At 40.6% G+C, this 22063-nt stretch overlaps 2 protein-coding genes across 3 annotated transcripts; both read left to right on the forward strand.

Moving 5' to 3' along the window:
* The first annotated feature begins 1443 nt into the window (after positions 1-1443).
* matn1 (matrilin 1) lies at positions 1444-12421 on the forward strand. 2 transcript variants are annotated; one of them, XM_077589968.1, is made up of 12 exons: positions 1444-2645; positions 2964-3017; positions 4525-4704; positions 6007-6191; positions 6264-6428; positions 7186-7408; positions 8312-8434; positions 10059-10231; positions 10301-10532; positions 11574-11726; positions 11793-11873; positions 12064-12421. In XM_077589968.1, exons 1-12 carry the CDS (start codon positions 2603-2605, stop codon positions 12111-12113), a joined length of 1662 nt encoding a protein of 553 aa, XP_077446094.1. In that variant the 5' UTR covers positions 1444-2602; the 3' UTR covers positions 12114-12421. The 2 variants fall into 2 exon arrangements, with proteins under 2 accessions (XP_077446094.1, XP_077446095.1); XM_077589969.1 differs by having other exon boundaries at positions 1444-3017; positions 4540-4704.
* A 595-nt stretch (positions 12422-13016) lies between these two features.
* sesn2 (sestrin 2) lies at positions 13017-21959 on the forward strand. The gene is made up of 11 exons (XM_077589970.1): positions 13017-13855; positions 15285-15350; positions 15553-15741; positions 16887-17069; positions 17137-17355; positions 18978-19110; positions 19870-19985; positions 20059-20142; positions 20219-20325; positions 21226-21370; positions 21455-21959. Exons 1-11 carry the CDS (start codon positions 13538-13540, stop codon positions 21539-21541), a joined length of 1647 nt encoding a protein of 548 aa, XP_077446096.1. The 5' UTR covers positions 13017-13537; the 3' UTR covers positions 21542-21959.
* The last annotated feature ends 104 nt before the right edge of the window (positions 21960-22063 follow it).

Here is a 22063-nt window from a genome sequence, read left to right on the forward strand (position 1 = left end):
TCATGGACAAAATATAATTAACATCAGTCTGTGATACAGATATTTCTTAGGCCAGCAGAGAAAGCCTTGAAGGCCCTGACGGCACACCACTGAACAGTTCTACGATGCAGAAAATCTCTTAAAGACAAAAAAAAAATCACCTTGACTCAGGCCACCTAGGTAAAACTTTAACGGAGACAATGTACGGGCACCTGCCTTGTTATGCGATATGGTTTTAAGCACAGTCACGCAGACTTCCTGCATGGAGGCCTACCCCGAAGGCACGTCCCCCATAACCCCTTGTACCCCCCCCCCCCCCCGGTAGAAAGACCCTGGATGATGGAGGGATGTAGATAAAGGAATCGAGTTATGTAACTGCTAGTGCACTTTTAATGAAGCTTCTTGTTTTTCCTTGCCTTCGCCCTCTTGCTGGCTGCCTTCCTTGTTGCTGTTGGCGGGGAAACACTTTACGCTGTGTGTCAAAGATATAGTGTGTGTGTGTGTGTGTGTTAAATATTGGAAATGAGAGCTTGGCGGTGAGTGAGTGTGTTTGTGAGAGTTTTTGATAGTCTGTGAGTTATTGCAGGCTCCAAAAAATAAGTCTGCACTTCATTTGCTGCAAATTCATTAATTGTAGGTCATAAACGATCAAATCCCTTATTAACCCAGTTTTCAAATTGTGGATTGCAATCTATACTAATGTTAGCAGTAGAAGCTAGCTGTGACTGTTGATTTTACAGTGTAAATATGTCCCACTAGTTGTGCTAACATAAGATTTTAAGTTGACGTAACCTACATTTTTAAGTTCTCTTTAGTGTCTTAATTTGAGTTGATATTATAAGGCAAGGTAAGGGACATTTATTTTAATAGTGTAGTTCAACACAAGTGAATTCATTAATAATTAATGTTTGATCATTTTAATCATATATTGTTTCAGTGCTGAGTCCTAGTAGCAAGCAGAAAAAGGGGAGTGGCTTCCTCTTGTGAGTTTCAGTGCGGATTTTCACATTTTTTTGAACGTTTAAAAAAAATTATAGAAAAAAAAATCGCAAAGAAGTGAATTCGTGATAAGTGAAGTCGCGATAATCGAGGGAAGACTATAATTTTATTTTATTTTAATGAACTGTGGTGGGTGTGGCTGATAGTATAAAACTATTATGGTAGAACGTTCATTATATTGAAGTCTAATTTACTTAAATTTGAGTTGAATTGAGTTTATCTCTAGCAGACAGCCAATACATTTCAACCGGAGAAAAGAACGTTCATTGTTTATAGCGTCAATTTAAGTAAATGAGGTAATAAAAATGGATTTGACGTCGTACCCTTGGTCCCCCGTTCCTGTACTTTGGCGGGACACTCGGCAGTTTGCAATTAAGCTTGTTTTTTCCCCCCAGCACTTCCTCTGCAGTGAACAGAGTGAGTATAGAATAAAGGTGGAGGACCTAAACGTGTGTGTGTGTGTGTGTGTGTGTGTGTGTGTGGGATGCTTCATTCCAACTCCATCCTGAAAAGTCAACATTGACAGAGATTTGAGAGAAAGGCAAACTTGTTTGTGGCGTGATTTTTCAGCCCCCCCCCCTAATATATGTACAGTATGCAAATACAGTTGATGTCCAGTAAGAAACAAAGCTGGCAGAATTTTTAGTTCCGCCAGTTTGCCTTCCAAAGATATGACAAATAGACACGGGGACGGATGGTGGCTATTAAATCGAGAACAGATGAGTGTCTATGCGGGGAAATACAGAGAGTAGATTATGGTGTATGTCTTTTTTGGGGGGTGGGGGGGCTTCGGTAATATATGCAGTGTGAGTTTGCTTTCGGCTTGTTTGCGTGCTACCAAGTTGGCAGCGAAGCGCTGTCATGTTTGATGTTCTCTGTCTAAATGTGCGAGCAAACCGGAGAGACTAACGGGAATATTAGCTAATTATGTTGTTTGCGTCTGTTTTTGTTGGTTTTGTTGTCAAAAGAGTCAAGTGGGGGAATTTTAGACTTCTATGTCGTAGAGAGATGATTACGCAATTATATTGTGAAGGGTAAACTGTATGTAAATATATGTATTGTGTAAGTTGTAAAATAAGGAGATAACAGGGCTGTTTTGTTGTGAGAGTATTTTGGTTCATTTAAAGAGAAATGCTTTTTAGGAATGGTTCGGTGGGTGAGTGGTTAGTGTGTCGGCCTCGTAGTTTTGGGGTCGATGGTTTGGTTCCAGGTCGGTTCTCACTGTGTGGAGTTCCCATGGTGAACTTTGAATGTCAATTATTATATTAATTTCAACCACTCAAACTGTCATTTGAAAAGGGGTGTGCTGACTTTATGTATCAACTCTACAGGGTGATTGAAAAGTAACTCCTTATTTTAAAACACTTCTAATTTATTCATTCATAAACATGGGTATAAACTCACCAAGGTTTTTTTTACCATGAATCTTAAAAAGATCTTAATCAAAAGTTGAACTCAATTCTATTTACTTGCTGTCTTTTTAACACAAAAAGTCTTCTTCTCCATCAGGATACATGCCAGGCCTCTCTTACTTCTGTTACATAACCACACTATATGTGTGTATCCATATTTATGTGTACATATGGGTGCAAACATATGCGTTGTGTCTCCCTCCTGAGATGACATGTTTTCCAGGAACCTGCGGACTTTTCATCTTCGGCCTCTCGGTATACACACACACACACACACACACACGCACACACACACAGGTACTTTATGCACATTTTTTTATATTTTTACTGGTGATTTTTACCGTATGTTCACTTGAGTAGGAAATATGTCACACTACTTAATCTAGTCTCCCCCCTCATAGCTTTGCATTCTGAATTGCGGCTTGTGTTTGTAAGGGGAGGCTGCTAAAGGAATGCATGCTCCACTGGGTGGGGTGGGCTAAAAAAGAGGGGTCTCTGTTTAATGTGTATGTGGCTCCATTGATGTGTATATACTGTATGTGGATGCATTAATGAAAGTGTTTACGTTTTTAGGAGGCACGTCGTTGCCCACCCGCCAACACGGAGCTGGGAAGCCGTCACAACATTGTGAGTTTTGTGTTCAATTCTATATTTTTCCCCATGTGTTTTTGCCAAAAGGAAAGTCCTCTGACACTTTTAGTGGAATTGACATAAATTTATGAGGTACAAAATGTGCCCGTCAAAGTGGTCCTTCTGATGTTTGGAAAAATCACATTGTAAACATAACCTTTGCATAACATCTTTCATTGACTATGCTTTGCTTTATTTTTCACTGTTAAATCTTGTTTTTTAAGTCGCAATATTACAAGACAGAAATATTTGGATATATATTTTAATGAGGTGACAACTCATGACAAAAAGGCGCTAGCTAATATAACGCAGGTAATTAAAAGTATCAATTAATGTAGGAAATAATTTTTGGAAGAAAGAATAAAAAGTCACAATGCAAGAGACAAAAGTTGGAATGTAACATTATGTCTCACAATAAGACAAGATACAGTACTAATATACATTACGTCAGTGGCGGTCCGTGCATTTTCTCGTAGCGCCTTCAACAGGTAAAATCCACTTCCTAGCAGCATTTAATGATTAAGTAGTTGGTGAAAGCGATGACGTATTCTTACGCCTGCGAGAAGGCCTTGGTGTCACCAAATCGAATTCTGATTGGTTAAAGCAACAGTCTTATCGACGCTTGTTTAAAGAGGCAGAGCCCGCAGAACTGATTGTGAAGGCTTTGAGGCAGATTTCTGACCCTGGCAACAAATAATGGCTGAAATGTGATTGGTTAAATGCTTCAATATAAAAACACATCTGGAAGCAGTGCAAACAGAGGGAAAAGCAATGAAAGGAACCTAACAGACCATTTGGAATAATAAGTATTGATGGACAAAATATAATATATGATTCAGATATTTCTTAGGCCAGCAGAGAAGGCCTTGAAGGCCCTGACGGCACACCACTGCATTACGTTATAACAACAAATTGCCGATATAAAAAATAAACATCGTATAATGGTCAGAAAAAAGGTAAACTGAAAAATATATCTACTAATAATAAAATAAAATAACTACTAAACTATTTTTTGGTATAAAAAAAGGTGGGCAAAGCAAAGATCCCTGTTGAACTCCATCCAAATCCCCTTTTGAGTTCTGAGCTTGATCTCGAAACAAATTGAGCTCCTAAATCAAGGTTTTCAACACACACATGCACACGTGCCATGAGACAGTGAGCGGCCTGTGCGTGCGTGGATTCCCCGCGACTTCCGTAAACGTTTTCTGGAACCGCTCGGAGAAAAGAGGAATTCATATCGGTGTTTATTGGGCCCGATGTAAGCGCCTTTACCCCAGTTGCTCCTGTACTCCCTGACACACTCACGTACTGTACCAACACCCTCGCACACATGCGTACCTGTCCACCCTAGGTGTGTTTGTCTTTCCCCCCGACCACCATTTTTAGGTCCTCCCAGCCCAGGTATTTCCCTCTCTCCGGCACAAACATGGCTAACTAAAAGAGGGTGTGTGTTGGTGGGTGGGTGGCTGAATGCTCGTCAAGCGCCTGCATTGATAACCCGCAGCTCTGAGTCCCGCAGTCTCACTCCCACCGTGGCCAGAAACTCCCCGGGTGCGTCCGTCCGTCTCGCTCTCTCTCGACTTCAACGTCGCCATGACGCTCACGCCGCCGCTGCTCCTGGCGCTGATGCTCGGCCTTATGGGCGCGCAGGCCACCGTGGACCTCCGCACGGCCGCCGCTATGGGTGAGTAACATTGACAATAATTTCAGTTGGGGTCTTGGTAGTGCTTTTTTTTTGGTGAAGAAATGTTTTTCATATCCATTGAAGTGATAATACTCAAGAGAATATAGAGTCTATTACTTTGGTATGACTTGAGTGTAGTTTTAGCTGAGTAAAATTCATAAGTTAAGAAGTTTTTGTGTTTTTAGTGCGGTTTTTGGTGCATGTTGGTCTATTGAGGTGGCATATGGAAGTGTATTGAATGTTTATTTTTACGACTACTACTATTACTACTATTACTACTACTACTACTATTACTACTACTACTACTATTACTACTACTACTACTACTACTACTACTACTACTACTACTTCTACTACAAGGGAGGGATAGAGGTGAAGGGTGAGAAGGGAGATCAGTGAGCTTTCAATTGGGTGGGCTGTGAAATCAACACTTTCAACCCATTCTGCCTGTAATTAAATCTATTTAATTTGATTTGTGTTATTATCTAGAATTGTTTTTTTTAAATGATATTTGTTTTTGTTGATTTTTTTTTCTTCTTCCTGAATTTATTTGAATTCATGTTTTTATTTTATTCCAGTTAAACATTGTATTATGATATTTCTTATTACGTATTTAATCAGCGCTGCCTTTAAATCGTGGTTCTCAGAAAAATTTGAATGAAGATTTTTATGATTTTTCTTGTCTTAAAACGTTTAAAGTAATAGGGATTATAATAGAGATTGTTTTGTATTTGAAAATGTTATTGCATTTTTACATATAAACAACTAAAATATTTATTTAAAATAGTACGTTATAAAATATGTTATTTACGACAAATGTGTATATTTTTTATCACCCCTACCAAACCATCTTTACTTACGGTAAAATATTTTAGATTGATTATATTTCAAATAAAATACTTTATTTTGTGTTGTATTAAGCTTTCATTTTTGTGTGCTACTTCTTTTCAAGAGCATCCGTTAATAAATAAGCTTTCAAAAATTCATAGATACATTTGCATTTTTGTTTAATTTTTAAAATAATTTTCACATGTTATTTTCAGCAAGGTTTAGGATCGTCTGCATTGGAAGTTTAAAAACTGAATATACATGGATACGAATACCATCCATTTAGTTTTTTCATTTATTCTTCTATTATATGAAGCAATTTCTTCATTTTTGAATTGCAAAGTTGTTTGTATTTTTTCTTATTTGTCATTTGATTGATTGTATTTTATAATGTTTTTGAAATATGTATTCAGTGTAGAATACATATAAAACAACAGATGTGATCCTTGTTTAACTGTCGCCCCCTATGTGCAGCGGCGGGGCTTTGCAAGACGCGCCCCACCGACCTGGTGTTCATCGTGGACAGCAGTCGCAGCGTACGCCCCTCCGAGTTCGAGCAGGTCAAAGTCTTCCTGGCCAAGGTCATCGAGGGCCTCGACGTGGGCCCCAACGCCACCCGCGTGGGCGTGGTTAACTACGCCAGCCGCGTCAAGAACGAGGCACGTAGCGACGCGACGTGACGGCTTTTATTTGAAACAATTAACGGCTTACGACGTCCGACACCCTTTTAGGTGTCCCTGAAGACGCACCGCACCAAGGCCGCGCTGGTCAAGGCGGTGACCAAAGTGGAGCCTCTGTCCACGGGTACCATGACGGGCCTGGCTATCCAATTCGCCCTCAACGTGGCCTTCAGCGAGAACGAGGGCGCCCGCGCCAAGTCTCCTGACATCAGCAAGGTCACGCACGTGTTGCACCCTGCATTTATTCTTGAAACACGCAGAAATAATCAAAACAGTGATCCGTTGGTGCTTCTTCAATCCAACTTTTACTGTTATATTTGTCAACACAAAAACCTATAATATACAAATTACACCCATATATATATATATATATATATATATATATATATATATATGTATATGTGTATATATGTATATATGTATATGTGTATATATATGTATATATATATATGTATGTGTGTGTATATATATATATATATATATATATATATATATATTAGCAACACTTTAGAACCCAAAACATAATGTACAATTACACCCGTTCAACATACGGTCATAACTTGTTATATCTTTTTACAACTTCGAGAAGTCCTTCTTAACAATCCAACAGGGCAAACAATGAAATATCAATAACATAACTTCCTTGCTATGACCGTCATAGACACTCACAAAAATAATCACAACAGTGATCCGTTGTTGTTTCTCAATCCAACTTTACTGTTATGGGGAAAATCTCCCGTGTTTCAAGCTATGTGCTCCAAGGCATCAATAATCGAATACCGATACTCTCTTTAACATGTCACACTTGCTATGTGGATCAAGGCATCAACAATCGAACACCGATAAACACTCAATCCAAACTAGTTGTACATCCCCAACATGCAATCGTTAATAAATCAACCACTCTAGCATGTCACACACACCTCGAAGCACCCCCGGAATTTCCGGTCAATCACGTCCTTCCCAATGACAGGTAGCCATCATCGTGACGGACGGCCGCCCCCAGGACAACGTGAAGGAAGTGGCCCAGCGGGCACGTGACGCCGGCATCGAGATCTTCGCCATCGGCGTGGGCCGCGTGGACATGAGCACGCTGAAGCAGATGGCTAGCGAGCCCCTGGACGAGCACGTGGACTACGTGGAGAGCTACAGCGTCATCGAGAAGCTCACCAAGAAGTTCCAGGAGGCCTTCTGTGGTAAGAAGTTTGAGATGCTCGGGTGGGGGTTGGAAAAGGAAACAAATGCTGTCGTCATCCTTGCCGCGTTAACGAGGGTAAGGCGTTCGGTGCAATTCTCGTGCATCGCTTCAATTCCGTCCTTTCTAGTATACATTAAATTCCCTGCCTTGACCACCGAGTATATTTTGTTCCTCGACTATGCTTGTAGCTCAAATCATCCTCTCTTAGTGAAATTGTTCCAGATCCCCAAAACACACACCAAAATTCTAATACGTGTTTACTTTACAGTCACGACATAAAACGTACACATATACCACACTTAGATAAACTCAATAAGAAAAAAATGAACCAAACAAACAACAAAATAGTGCCATATACGTTCCCAGTATAGATAACATTAATTCATTTTTGCCTACCTCAACAATGGGGCTATATTACTGTATACCTATGTAGTTTACTACCTACCTTTCTTTATACCAGCGTTCTCAAACTCAGTTTATTGGGGGGTGGGCGGTGGATTTCCCTAAAAAAGCGGTTAATGTTGCTAACTTAATTGGAAAAAAAATGGCCCAAACATACAAAGACAAAACTACAAAAACGCCCAAATGAATTAGCAACATTAGCCCCTTTGTTGAAGGAAATCCCTGATGCAAACCAGACTCTTTTACCAGGCCCCCCAATTAAAAAGAGCTTGAGACCCCTATTCTGTACCTTTGCTGTAGGTTTGCGAAACAATACTCACTATTGGTGAAATTTCTTTCCCGTTTTAATGATCCCCTGCATTCAAACCTCACAGTGGCTCATTAAAACCCCGCCGACTGACATAGTTGTGAACATTCTCCTAACTTCCTCCTCTGTGTGCTTTCCTGCGTGTGTCGATACAAACGCTACACACACACACCCAAAAACGCACACACACAGTGTCGGACCTGTGCGCCACTGGGGATCACGACTGCCAGCAGGTATGCATCAGCTCCCCCGGATCGTACAAGTGCGCCTGCAAAGAAGGCTTTACCCTCATGGATGATGGACGGACCTGCAGTGGTGAGTGCATAATGGACAGTCTCATTTATTCACTTTTCCTTGCTATCCAATTAAAAGTCCAGTTACTAGTAGACTATATAATAAGACAATTCCGTGCACTATTAGAACGGCCAGTCTTGTTACACTGATTGGTAGATTTAAATCCCAATTAAAGCTGTTTCGGTGTACTCCAGGGGAGGTCTGGTATACCCCCAAACCTCTTTATAATGTGGTGTTCAACTACATTTAGTATAAATGAGCTTCATACGGAAGACTGTTAAGACAAGTATGCCAATCCGAAAATAATTAAGAAAATAATGTCTAAAGTAAAGAATAAAAATGACATTTTGTGATGAGTTATTCCCGTGCGCATGCAAACGGATAAGATGGGCTATCTTGGATACTCTCATTTGATTGGCTAAGATAGTAAGAGCATTGATTCAATTAGAAACGAGCAACTTTACCAATTAAAAGGAAAACAATTCTTAACTATATCAAATTAAAGTGTAATGGTAATCTAAAACTATTATATGCTTGGCAGTCACTTTCTGGTAATATAATGGCTTTTATTGGTGTTTAAAAAAATGTAATTCTGTGTTTTATTAATTAAGATTCTTTCCACTGGGATAAAGTGACAAACATTCTTTCCTTTTAAGTAGACAGACAGAGAGACCCAACAATGGCAATAATGACACAGTAACATGATTGCATTTATATGCTACCTGGCTATAAGTAGTGCTACAGAGTCATTTCAACTCCAACTAGTAAAGAGATGCTCCTACCGACCAATGGGGCAAGGAGAGGGAAAACACAATAGGTTAGGGCAGGGGTCTCAAACTTGCGGCCCGCGGGCCAACTGCGGCCCTCGGGACGATAATTTGCGGCCCCCGTCTTAATATGAAAGATTAATGTTCGTGCGGCCCGCAAAATTGAAATGAATGACACTTGTGTTCGGACTTCGGAGCTGAATGAACCAATCACGGTGAGGTATACGGCTATGGAGGGCGGGACATCGGCCGGGCTGTCCAGTGCCTCGCTCACTCACTCATTCATTCCTCCAATCAGCTGGGCGGAGGAGAAGCCGTGAGGCCGATCACTCCGCTCGGCGCGCACACTCCTCCGCTGCTCTCAGCATAGAACTGAATGTTTTATCAGTGCTTTTCTTGTGGAAATCCTGATGCGGCCCAGTCTCACCCAGACTCGGCCTCTAGCGGCCCCCAGGTAAATTGAGTTTGAGACCCCTGGGTTAGGGCATGACAACAAGAGGTAAAACGACAGTTTTAATCATTAGGGGTTTTTCCTCACTCTAATCGTCAAGAATGTGGAATAAATGGTAGATTTAAAGGTTGCTTTCTGTAGATAGATTTGTAGCCAATTTTTCAGCCAGGGTAGAATTCCTCAACTGTTCGATGTTGAGCCTATACTTAAAATAAATAGGAGGCAGAAAAAAATGTGATAGGAGGAGGGATTACAGTAAAACCTTTATTTGTGCTAGGACATGGACTTTTTACTGGATACCAATAATAACAGTGAATAAATGCTTCAACAGATTTCCAAACGCTCGTTTTAGTGTAGCCACCAAGCTACAAGACTGACATGCAACGTGTGTGTGTGTGTGTGTGTGTGTGTGTGTGTGTGTGTCCAGCGTGCAGTAACACTGCCACAGACGTGGTCTTCCTGATCGACGGATCCAAAAGCGTGCGTCCGGAGAACTTTGAGCTGGTCAAGAAGTGGATCAACCAAATCGTGGACAAGCTGGACGTGTCGGACAGCAAAGCGCACGTCGGCTTGGTGCAGTACTCCAGCCTGGTCCGACAGGTAAAGATCAAACCAAATGTTGCTGAACAAAGAAGCTGAATGAACTCACCTTCCTGGCCTCCAACTTAGGAGTTCCCACTGGGCCGCCACAACAACAAGAAGGACCTGAAGGAGGCGGTGAAGAAGATGGCGTACATGGAGAGGGGAACCATGACCGGCCAGGCCTTGCGCTACCTCACCGACAAGAGCTTCAGCGTGGGCCACGGCGCTCGGCCTGGCGTCTCCAAGGTGGGCATCGTCTTCACCGACGGACGCAGCCAGGACTACATCGGTGAAGCCGCCAAGAAGGCCAAGGAGATGGGTGGGTGACAAAATATTGAGAAAACATTGGCAATCTATTCTAGTTCTTAAAACATGTGAAAATGTCAAATGTCAAAACGAGTTTAAAGGCTGATCATTGTTGAATCTCAATGGATTGATTAATTGGATTTTAAAAACTTGTTCTTACCTCTTAATTTGAAAGCCGATGTTCACAGGCGTCATTTTCATTCAACACAAACATCATCAATGGTAGTTCACAGAGGATTAGAGAATTGGAAGAATTAACCTACGAGAAGCCGCAATCTGGACAATCTTTAATTAGACAAGTTACCTAAATGATTCATAGATAGTTCAAAGAGTTGGAAAATAATTGGGGAATCGATTTATTTATTTATTATTATTATTTATTGATTCATTGTTCGCCAGTAAAATGAACCAAATTTCCATTAACGTGTTGTAGTCTAAAAAATAACCCATCAATTATACAGGAAAAGTTATCCGCAATATAATCCATAATTATAAAATATATATTTATTTAATGTAGGAAAATGTGTATTTTGGGGAATTAAGGTAATATATCAAATCATTGTTCCCCAGTGAAATGAACCAAATTTCCATTAACTTATTGTATTCTAAACAAAAAAAAACATCAATTATACAGGAAAAGTTATCCACAATATAATCCATAATTATAATATATATATTTATTTAATCTAGGAAAATATTTATATTTTGGGGTAATTAAGGAATTAAGGTAATATATCAAAATATATATTTATTTAGTGTAGGAAAATTTGTATTTTAGGGGAATTAAGGAAAATTGTAATTACACTGCATAGTGTTTTATTTTTTTGAGTAAAATATGCATTTAAAAGAAATAAAGAGAAAAAAACTCCTTACTAAAAACATTTTCAATTAATTTGCATCTAATTTAGGTATTCAATACATCCAAAATATTTTTCTAGTCCAACTGTTGTCAGCATGTTATGACAATGACAACGAGAGTAAACATGCTTTCCTCCTGGAATCTTGGAGAAATTCCAGGCCCGCTCATTTGATTTTAAAATGCAATGCCCGGCAGGTTTCAAGATGTACGCCGTGGGTGTGGGAAACGCCGTGGAGGACGAGCTGAAGGAGATCGCCTCGGAGCCCACCCGCGAGCACTACTTCTACACCGCCGATTTCAAGGCCATGACGCAGATCGCCAAAAAGCTGCAGATTAACATCTGCCAAGGTTTGCGTCCTGAGATCTCCTCCCACCATACAATTCTAGACTTATCCATTTCTCTTTTTCCGGCAGAGGACGATCCATGCGAGTGCGACTCCCTGGTTAAGTTCCAGAAAAAAGTAGAAGAAGCCCTGCAGGCGCTAACAAAGAAATATATCCTTGATGACAAAAAATGAGATTGAAAACACACAGGAAGTTAAGACATTTTGCTTCATTGGCTGCCTTTGATGGCGATGGACATTCAATCTATTTGAACTTGATTGGGTGTCCATCGACGTCAGTTCAAATGAATTCGAGTGCTTTCTATTGTTGTTGTTGTTGTTTCTCTTAACAAGCTTTTCACTAGAGAGTATGTCCAAGAGGATCGCTCTGCTGGAGAACAAAATTGTGTGAGAACTCCCCCCCCCCAAAAAAACACCCAGACCACCTCTTCGTCCTCCTCCTCCTTCTCCAACAGCCTCAGCCTCCTGGGACACAAAAAGCACCGGTTGCCATGGAGACTGTGCCTTCGTTAATACAAGTCTTCCCTCATAGGGAAACACTGATGGTAACCCTCCCTGAAAAAAAGCCAACATGGTGTCACCTTCACTCGTTTGTCCCTTTTTTAAAAATCTATTTTATTCATTTCATCGCCATAAGATCTAATAATAAGGGTACAAACATGGTGTTTATTTTCCTAAATAAAGGTGATTCAGGAAGTACATGGACAAATGTGGCTTTGTTTTTTATTTATTTAAATAGAATATTTGATGTGGTCTATTAGGTTCTCATGGAGCCTGTGGGAAGACAATTTTGCAATCCAGGCATCTGCAACAATAATCCTTTAGGAAAGATGATGTTTTAAAAGAGCATTGCCAATTAAAATAGACTTTAGGAGCCAAAGCAGCTAAATTCAAAGCATTGCCATATTTCTGACCCCTGTGACCTTTTCAAATTAATTGACAAATCTGTATTCCAATAATATCCTGCCTGTTTGAAAATAATCCCTTTGTTTGTTCTTGAGTTATCTTGAAGACATTCAGACAAAGGGACCAAATACAAAACCTTTCTTTAGGTTTTACCTTCTGGTGCAGATAATAAAGAATGGTAATTTCTCATTATCTTATCGACACAAATATGACTTGTCATTTTTATCCATTCTAAACCTACAACCAAATGTATGCGTATTATATAGGTATGCTTATGTTAAAGTTAAGTATTAATTTATCTTATTATAGGTCTTTTTCTGTCACTTTTTAGAAATATCAGTTTTTGCATGTGCGCCGGAAAGTTCTGAAAGTATACACCTCACGATGACGTCACTAGTAAGCGCGACAGCTGAGTGAAAGAGCCCATTTGACTTCAGTGTCTCCGGCTTCAAACTCTAAAAAACAGATTTTCTTTTCTTCTATTCATTCCCAAGTTTGTTGGTTAGACCCGTCTTTAGGCTTTAAACCATCCGGTCCACCACATATTTTTATAGGGGACATTTTTCATCACTGTCACGTTCGAAAGTACTTTTTTTAAAAGAGCATCACTGATTCGCTTCGTTAGCCTAGCCTAGCCTAGCCTAGCTTAGCACGGCTGGCAGCAAATTAGTTTCGTTCCGGGGATGCGCGGAGGGATATCAGCCTTCCGCCAGCGTTGTGCTCCGCCGCCGGTGTTAATTATTAACGAAACCGGGGGTTACGCAGTATACACCGAGACCGGGGCAGTCCACAACCTCCGGCCCCGACTTCTTGAGACCAACGGGGAGCCCATAAAGGTTTAGTGCCGAGCTAACCACGGCTAGCCAGCCAAACTGCTTGCTCGACTACCGGAAAGCTGCGCGGCGCCAAATGGCCAGCGACACCGAAAACGGCTTCAGCAGCCGGGCGAACGGAGACAGCAAGCCGGGGCCGTTGGCCGATACCGGCCACGGCGGTGGAGGCGGCCCGAGCATGAAGACTCTGGCGCGGCTGTGTAGTAGGGACGAGGAGGAGCGGGCGGCGGCTCTGGAGGAGCTCAGCCGAGGGGTTCTGGTGTGTCTGGGTCTGGACCGACCCCGTTCAACTCGGCTGGGGAAAGAGACGCTTCTTCATCTGCTGAGGCTTTCTCGTTCTTGTCCGTTAAGGGACGTTCGAGCCCGGGCCAACGAGCTACTGAGGGCCGCCCAGGTGAGTACACCTTCTAAATCCAAATTATTAGCTTGATAAATGTTAGTTAAAAATCAAACTACCGGTAGTTTTGCAACATGAATAAAATGAGTAATAGTTCAATATTATTTTAATTGATTTTCTAAAACGCCATTTTTTTTAGCATTTTTATTTTTAACCGTGTCATTGCTGATCACACAAAGGTCGTATTTATATCAAACTTGACAGAAAATAAGAAAAAAATATCTTCAATGTATAATTTGGGGAATATTTCTGAACTCCAGACACTTAAAATATAAAAACTTGTGGTAAATAATACAATGTAAAAAGAAGGTTAATGAGCCCCATGTTGGAGTGTATGAGGAGCAAAAAATACATGTCGGAAATATATTTTAAAAGTTAAAATTAGAAATGATATAAAAGGAGAATTTTGACATGCTATCACAACAATAGCAGACATCACCAAAATAACTCGACTCAGGATAAATCTTTAGACTTTGATTCTTGTTAAAAGACCACTTTTGGCATAAATACGTGAAAGTAATCAATAAAGTATTCCAGATTAAAAATAAATTCAACGCTTCATGATTTCTGGTGGTTTCATCAGACGTGAGGAGGTGATGCAAGAATCATCTGAGGTGAGTGCCACGCCCCCTTTTGGTCACGCTTGCCATGGTGACCACGCCCCCTTTTGCTTATGCTCGTCCACTTCCCTGGTACGTTCACATCTCTAATTTCTGACAAACAAGCCACACTTTTTATTTAAATTACAAGTAGCACAGAAGGATTTTGTTATCACGGAAATGTCGGTGAGTTTTGTTTGTTTTTTTAAACCCATTAAACATTGTCACGTGCGGACTTGCCTGTTGTGAATGCAAAACAAAAAAATATTTCATATGTAATTCTGTGATAAAACTAAGCTCCATTGACAAACATTGGAATTTTATCAACTTTTTTTAGTTCATTTTCTATGGAGCATTCAAGAAAAGAAGTATACTATTTTTCTCTGTATTAAATAATGATGTGTTTAAAAACAATGATGGATTAAATTTTTTTTTACTTGACACTACTCTGACTAAAGAACCTCCTCCGGCGCTAAAACATACTCATGCGCTACATCATGCCAATACATGTACAAATACAAATAGTTTATTGTTAGCAAACATGTAAACAAGTAAATCCATTATGAAATGAGCTGCATCTAACGCAAACAACAACTCACTTTAGTTTAGTCCATGTTTCTGTCACTGAAATCCACATAAGCAAGTCAATAGACTTGCTTGGACTTTAACACACACTGTTTAATTGACCCAAAACAAGACTGATTTTGGCATGACTCATTTTCGTTTTTGCAATGACTCTTCCCCATCTTCCAATGTTGTCAGACTCGCCAATTCACCGCAATTTCCCAAGTTAAAAAAATCTTGCCATTTTGTGTCTGCGTCAACAGGAGCAAGGGATTGAAGTTCCTCAGGCCTTGGCTTCTGGTCCCAGCGCTTTTATTCCTGCCAAACAGGCAAGTGCTCGCATCTCTACACTTTTCCGCCTTACATTTGTGAGCTTGAGATGATGTAGTATTGCGCCGACAGAAAATTCTTGAACGTCTTGCGAGTGACTCATTTGAGGCTTGAAGAAATGCGTCGGCAAATGTCCGCATTTCCCGGAAAAATTCCCACAACTGTTCTCAGGTCAGGAAGTAACTCCCGCTTTGGTTTCAGATATTGAAAGACGGGCCTGACCAGGACATCCTGATCGAGTCCTTCCTGTCGCTGGGCCGCGTGGACCACGTCACCATGGTGATGGCGCTGCACCCCGCCTATCTCAGCTGCTTCCTGAGGACCCAGCATGCCTTGCTCGAGATGGACGGACCCCTGCCTCGCCATTGGAGACACTATATTGCTATCATGGTGAGAAATGTTTCATCCTTTATAGGCTATTCATTTTAATTAGGAGGGGCTAGCTTTCAATAATTGCTGCCAGTTAGTGGTGCTGAAACTTTAGCATTCACAGCTAGTGCTCCCAGTTTAAATGAATTGGATGTCTATTGTTTTTATTGGTAGGCAAAGTTAAATGCTAAAAAAAAAAAAAAAAAATGGGGTTCTAGTGTAATATGTGTAATTCTGTTTTATTCATTAGTGTTAAAAAAAAATTATGCATTTTTATTTATTCAGAAAAAATAAAAATAAGGATTAATAATACCTAAATAATTTAATTTGCTCCTTTAGTAGGTTAAGGCGGAGGTTATACAGTCTTCCCTCGATTATCGCGAATTCACTTCGTGATTTTTTTCTGCTATTAATTTAAAAAATATATATTATATGTATATATTTTTTTAAATTCATAAAAAATGTGAAAATACACGCTGAAACTTGTAAGCGGAAGCCACTCTTGCTACTATGACTAAGCACTGAAAATAAATAAATAAAAAAGATAGTTATAATAGGGGTGACCCTACTTTGCGATTTTTCAATTGTTGCGGCCATGTCTGGTCTTCATTAATTGCGATATTCAAGGGATTACTGGATATTCGGTTTCAGTTGCAGGATATGTTTGTAATACAAAAAGGAACGAGTGAATACATTGGGCGGTAATGAGGTCAAAGGTCACAGGTCAAAAAAAGAATTTTGCAATAACAGATTAGCATATTTAACTTGCAGGGTATGTAGCGCGATTGGAAGAAGGGTTAAAGGTCACATAGGTCAAAAATCTGACCTTGCTTTGAATCTATCTGCTTGTGGGGAGAGGTGTGCTCTGTAAATGGTTCTCTACTTCTAAATGAGACCTGGCGCCCACTATTTTTTGGTAATTAAAAAAGAAGAAAAGCACCCCATTAAAATCTGGCGTTCGTGGACATCAAATATTGGTTCATGGGTGCCACAATGTTAACATTTGCTATGCAAGAGACCCACGTCCAAGTCTTAGTAAGGTTAGTTTTTGGTTTGAATCATCCAAAAATAGTCACTTGACCTCTATACATAGGGATAATAAAATAAAAAAGTAATACCCACCAAAGTGCTTTTGATGCAATGCTATGGTGTTGTTCCGTCGTCAGGCCGCCGCCCGCCACCACTGCTCCTACGTGGTTCAGCAGCACAGCGCCAGCTTCCTACAGGCCGGCGGAGACGAGAGCTGGCTGAGCGGACTGCAGAACGCTCCCGCCAAACTGAGAAGCCTGAACGCCCTCAACAAGCTGCTGGCCCACCGACCGTGGCTCATAACACAGCTTCACATCCAGGTCTGAAGAGCTCAAAGTTTCTGCAATTTATTGAATACATGAATATGAATTCCATGCCTTTCAACAGGAGCTGGTGTACCCGGGAGCCGAACTGCGCTGGTCGCTGGCCGAGCTGATCCACGCCGTCATCCTAATGGCGCACGCTCACGCGCTCTCCTCCTTCGTGTGGGGCTGCGGCCTCAACCCCGAGGCGGACCACGTGGCCGGCCACACCTTCAGGCCGTCGTCGCCCGGGCACCTCTCTCGAAGCCCCCACAGCCCCGCGTGTGAGGACGGCCGGCAAGAGGTAAGAATATACTAGGGATTGGGCAATGTGAACATTTTGGAACTGAAACGGAAAAACACAAAATAAATGACAAGAACTTATTTACTTAGTAATACTGTGATAAAGCAGAAGTAAAATCAATCCTCTTATATGGGCACATATTGTAAAAAAGATGATTTTTACACATGAAGCATAACTTGGTCTCATTTGTACGTATTTAAACATTTTCTTTGAAGACTGAAATATAGATACAATATACTTAAGAAATTAATTGGTTGCAGAACTTGTTTTGTTACTTGGATTTTTCATAAATAGAGCAAGCAGTATTTTAAACGTAAATTCCCTAATTCGTTCTGTAGTCCTCAAGAAAACTACCAATGAAATCCTTTAAAAAAGTGTCCCAATTTTCTTTGAAAGATGTGAGAAACACACAAAAATGAGAGAAAGTGATAAGAAAATGATTTAATGTGTTAAAATGAATACGAATCATGAGCAACAAACAAAACACATTTTTTCAGACAGGACACAACGCTATTGCGACTATTTCAAAATAAAATAACATACAGAAAATGTATTGACGTTTTGGAGTATTTCGTAACCCGGATCTTGTTTTCGTATATCAGAACAGTCATTTTCATATCAAAGGGTTTTGTTTCCTGAAAATTTCATATGTAGATGCATTCATAAGTAGCATCACCACTTTACTTAGAAAAACGGAAGCTTCACGCTTAGATAGCGCTGTCAATTCAATGGGCTTCTATGACCGGTCAAGTAAGAACGGGAATGCAACTTGAGCTTTGCAATAAAAATGTAGCAGAAGTTGATTCTTGATGATTAAGCACAATAATTCGACACCTCAGCTGTGATGCGCGTGCTTTTGATGACACACTCCAAACTGCTTAAAGGTCGTAAGAATCGGTTAGCATGTCATAAAATCAAAATGACTGCACTCATTTAATTTTACATCTAGAAAACAGTGTTGCTACTCATCTTGCTGTCTTTTATCATTTCATAGTTATTCCAACCAATACAATGCATCAGTGAACACCCACTTTTTGTTTTGTAGGGTTTCTTGGTGTGACATCACTGCCATAATTGATGATCATCACTAGCTTTTTAGTGCTACACTAGCTTGTACATATAGACAGAATGATAGAACGGTCACAGGGTAACTATAGAATTGAAACCCTTTGGATATCATGCTAGCAGATTGCAAAAATGTAGTTTATTCTTCTGTTCGGAAATGTTTTTTAGTGACAGCTCAGAGTCGATTGGAAAATAGAATTTCAGCACTTCATTATTGGATAGATTTGTATTAGAAATATGGTTTGCTGTCAATCTAAGTCAGTTTCACAGCACCCTTAAGATGTCTTAAATTGTAAAAAAAAAAAAGTTCAGTCTATAATGCTGTTACCCATAAATGGCAGTGTCACCGCAACGGACCCGCAAAGTAAATCGAGAAAACAACTAGCTTGTAATAAGCAGCTAACTGAAGCAAGCATACGGTGAAATTGATCCTTGATTATTAAGCATGAGAATTTTCCACCTCAGCAGTGATGTGTGTGTCTTCAATTTCAAAGGTTATCACGCAAGTGATTTTTCTACTATATATTTCTACTATTAAAAAAAAAATTCTGTTGCAGGTGGACGGCGCTGTGGAAGTAGAAGTGCTGATGAAGAGGATGGTGGAGCTGCAGGAGCAGCAAGAGGAAGAATGTACACAGGAGGAGATGGTCACGCGCTTCGAGAGGGAGCGCAGCGAAAGCATCCCTACTGGTATTTCCTCGCTTTTGGTTACACATGAGCAAATACAGTGGTACCTCGAGATACGAGCTTAATGCGTTCCGGGACTGAGCTCGTATGTCGATTTACTTGTAACTCAAATGAACGTCTCCCATAGAAATGAACTAAAAACAAATTAATTTGTTCCCACCCTCTGAAAAAACACCCATAACGGGATATTAGATTGGAAAAACATTTTTATTTGTTCTAATTTGCCATCTATTAACAAAGTAACAAATAACTAGTGGTTTAATAGTACTAAAATTAGACAGATTTTGCGGGAGAGAGGGGGGAAGACTTTTTGCACGGCAATGCGTTCATAAAATAACATAAACAAATTTAATTGAACTTGGATTACAATGCAGACACACTCAAAAATAAGTTGAATCTAACCTTGCACTAAACTTAATACAAATTTTGTTTGACGTTTTTATACCTTTCTTCTTCCGGGTTGGCTCGATTTGCCCCGCCTCCACCCTGACTTTCAGATGCAAACTATCGAGGGTTGTTTGCTTTTGTCTTCCCTTCAAAATATTCCCAAAATGATGCACACAAATGTCCTCGCCCTCATTTGTCTCGTATCTCAAGATGAATATTTGCTCGAAATTTTACCCGTATCTCAAATTGCTCGTCGGGGCACTCGTATGCCGAGGTATTACTTGACAAATAAAGCCGAGTAGTGGGTCGAGAATTGACCCCTGTGGCACTCCGCGTGGAATTTGCCTCATTTTCCGTTCACGCCTTGCTTTGTAGCGGTGGTGCGAGGGGCGCCCCCGGAGAGGCTCCTCCACCTGCTGGACGATCCGGATTTCCGATACGAGGACTTTGCGCCCAGAGGAGAGCAGGCTCCGCCCACCATGAGAGCCCAGGTAGTGGCCCGCCATTTCGAAATGACCTGAAATGTGTTTTGTGGATTGACCTGGCATTGCTGTGGTTATCTAGGACTACTCGTGGGAGGACCACGGCTACTCGCTGGTCAACAGGCTGCTGCCGGACATGGGGCAACTGCTGGAAGAAGAATTCCAGGTACGTATTTCGGCTTCAAATTTTTGATCGTTTTAGTGTAACAGTTATGGTATAGGGCTGATTTTTGTGTTTTCAGGTGGTGAGCAACCTGACATATCACAGGATGGCCATGCACGAGGGCGTCGACACCCACACGTTGAGGAAAGCCTTGTGGAATTACATTCATTGTCTTTATGGGATAAGGTGAGTACCGCTTGTTCGGGTATTTATTATTTGATACTTGTCTCATTCAACCGCTTGGAAATATATGGTGGTAGATGGGAATTTTAATGCTGGAACAGTTTTAGAAGGGTTTGAAAGCCGCTCTTTTGGGGTTGTTTATATTTCAGGGTTTATTACAAAATGAAGAGTTTAAGGCAGGGATCATCTTTGGCAAAGGCAAAGTTTATTTGTATACATTTATAAGCCAACTAGGGTTCCTATTAATCAAGTCATGGATTATCAAATGAATCAACTATTTTGATAGTTGATTAATTATTGAGCGACAATTTTGACCTAAAGATTTTGCAAATCCATTTTTCAAGCACGTAATTGTCAAAATTCTATGTTAATTTGCATTTTTCATCAGAAAAAAACAAAAGGGGCCAAACTATTCTCTGTGGTTTTAATTTTTAAAAAAAGGAGAAAGTCGTTATTCTCTTTTTGTTTACATTTAAAAAATCTATTTTTTACATTACAAAAAATCAGATTACTGTAAATCCGTCATTGAAGACGACAGACATTTATTTAACCCTCTCAGGGTGAAATAACATTTCAGCAAGAGGAAAAATTTTACTATTTAAAATTAAAAAGGCTCAAAATATCAACAGGGATAAATTACAAATCTTCAACACCCGACTTGAGACATTGACCTTAACAAGCCAGGCAAAATGACAACTGGTTTAAAGGGACGGAGAAAAAAAATGAAATATCAATCCAAAAACATGACTTAGTTCATACAACATGCTACCTGTCTATAAGTAGCATTACAAAATCATCACAACTTGAACTACCGTGAGGATAGAAGAGTTAACTAATGTGACAGGAAAGACTAGGCTATGACAGGGCACTCAACGTCTCGACGGACCACGTTGCACGCCGCAGGTACGACGACTACGACTACGGTAGCGTCAACGTGCTGCTGGAGCGATCCTTGAAGGTTTTTGTCAAGACGATGGCTTGCCACCCCGAGCAGACCACCGCGCGCATCTATCACGCTTTCTGGAGGCACTTCAGGCACTCGGAGAAGGTACACTCCATATGGTTTTTGTTTCACTCGTGCCAGCTTAGCGTAGCGTAGCATAGCAGGCGCCAACGCATGTTTGATTGTCAGGTTCACGCCAATCTCATCGTGTTGGAGGCTCGCCTACAGGCGGCGCTGTTGTACACGCTGCGAGCCATCACCCACTACATGAGATGAGCACCCCATTGCCACCCCAGCGTTTGCAGATACTGAGCCAGCTTTGTTTTTCGTCTTCAAAATGTTCTTTTTTTTTTCCTACATAGTCAATGCTTGTATTTACATATCCCGTGTTTCAGTGTTAATCGTGTCCTAGCGACATGCCCCGATTCTTATTTAATGTTTTTTGTTTTGTTTTGTTTGCACCAGAGGTCCAACTCCGTTTCGGGAAGAGACTCCAGTTTGAGCCTCCTGTTCGGAATGTTTGTGTTTTTTTGGACAGCCTTTGTTTACGGTGCTCTTCGTCAAATACAACTTTACGCTCACTCCACCTCTCGTGTCCTTAAACACCCTTTGCGGACTGAGATTAAAAGAAAATGACCCCAAAACGTGTATTTTTCTACCCAATAAAGTGGCTTGACGCAAAAGGAAAAAAAAATGTCTGCTCTGCTTTTTGAACTACGTTGTTTCTACCACAGGAGGGCGACAAAGTCCGAATGAAAAAAGTCTTGCTCTTGTCCCCCCTAACTTTAAATCTACTTC

This window comes from Stigmatopora argus, chromosome 21, assembly GCF_051989625.1.
Source record: "Stigmatopora argus isolate UIUO_Sarg chromosome 21, RoL_Sarg_1.0, whole genome shotgun sequence".
NCBI classification, from domain to species: domain Eukaryota; kingdom Metazoa; phylum Chordata; class Actinopteri; order Syngnathiformes; family Syngnathidae; genus Stigmatopora; species Stigmatopora argus.

What these genes read in the sequence shown, in the direction of transcription:
- matn1 (XM_077589968.1), top strand. Translation starts at nt 2,603, where the DNA reads ATGTTTTCCAGGAACCTGCGGACTTTTCATCTTCGGCCTCTCG. An exon ending in CCGCACGGCCGCCGCTATGG is followed by an intron (nt 4,705 to 6,006) that starts GTGAGTAACATT and finishes CCCTATGTGCAG; the next exon opens with CGGCGGGGCTTTGCAAGACG. An exon ending in GTTCCAGGAGGCCTTCTGTG is followed by an intron (nt 7,409 to 8,311) that starts GTAAGAAGTTTG and finishes GCACACACACAG; the next exon opens with TGTCGGACCTGTGCGCCACT.
- sesn2 (XM_077589970.1), top strand. Translation starts at nt 13,538, where the DNA reads ATGGCCAGCGACACCGAAAACGGCTTCAGCAGCCGGGCGAACGGAGAC. An exon ending in AGCTACTGAGGGCCGCCCAG is followed by an intron (nt 13,856 to 15,284) that starts GTGAGTACACCT and finishes CTGCGTCAACAG; the next exon opens with GAGCAAGGGATTGAAGTTCC. An exon ending in GACACTATATTGCTATCATG is followed by an intron (nt 15,742 to 16,886) that starts GTGAGAAATGTT and finishes TTCCGTCGTCAG; the next exon opens with GCCGCCGCCCGCCACCACTG.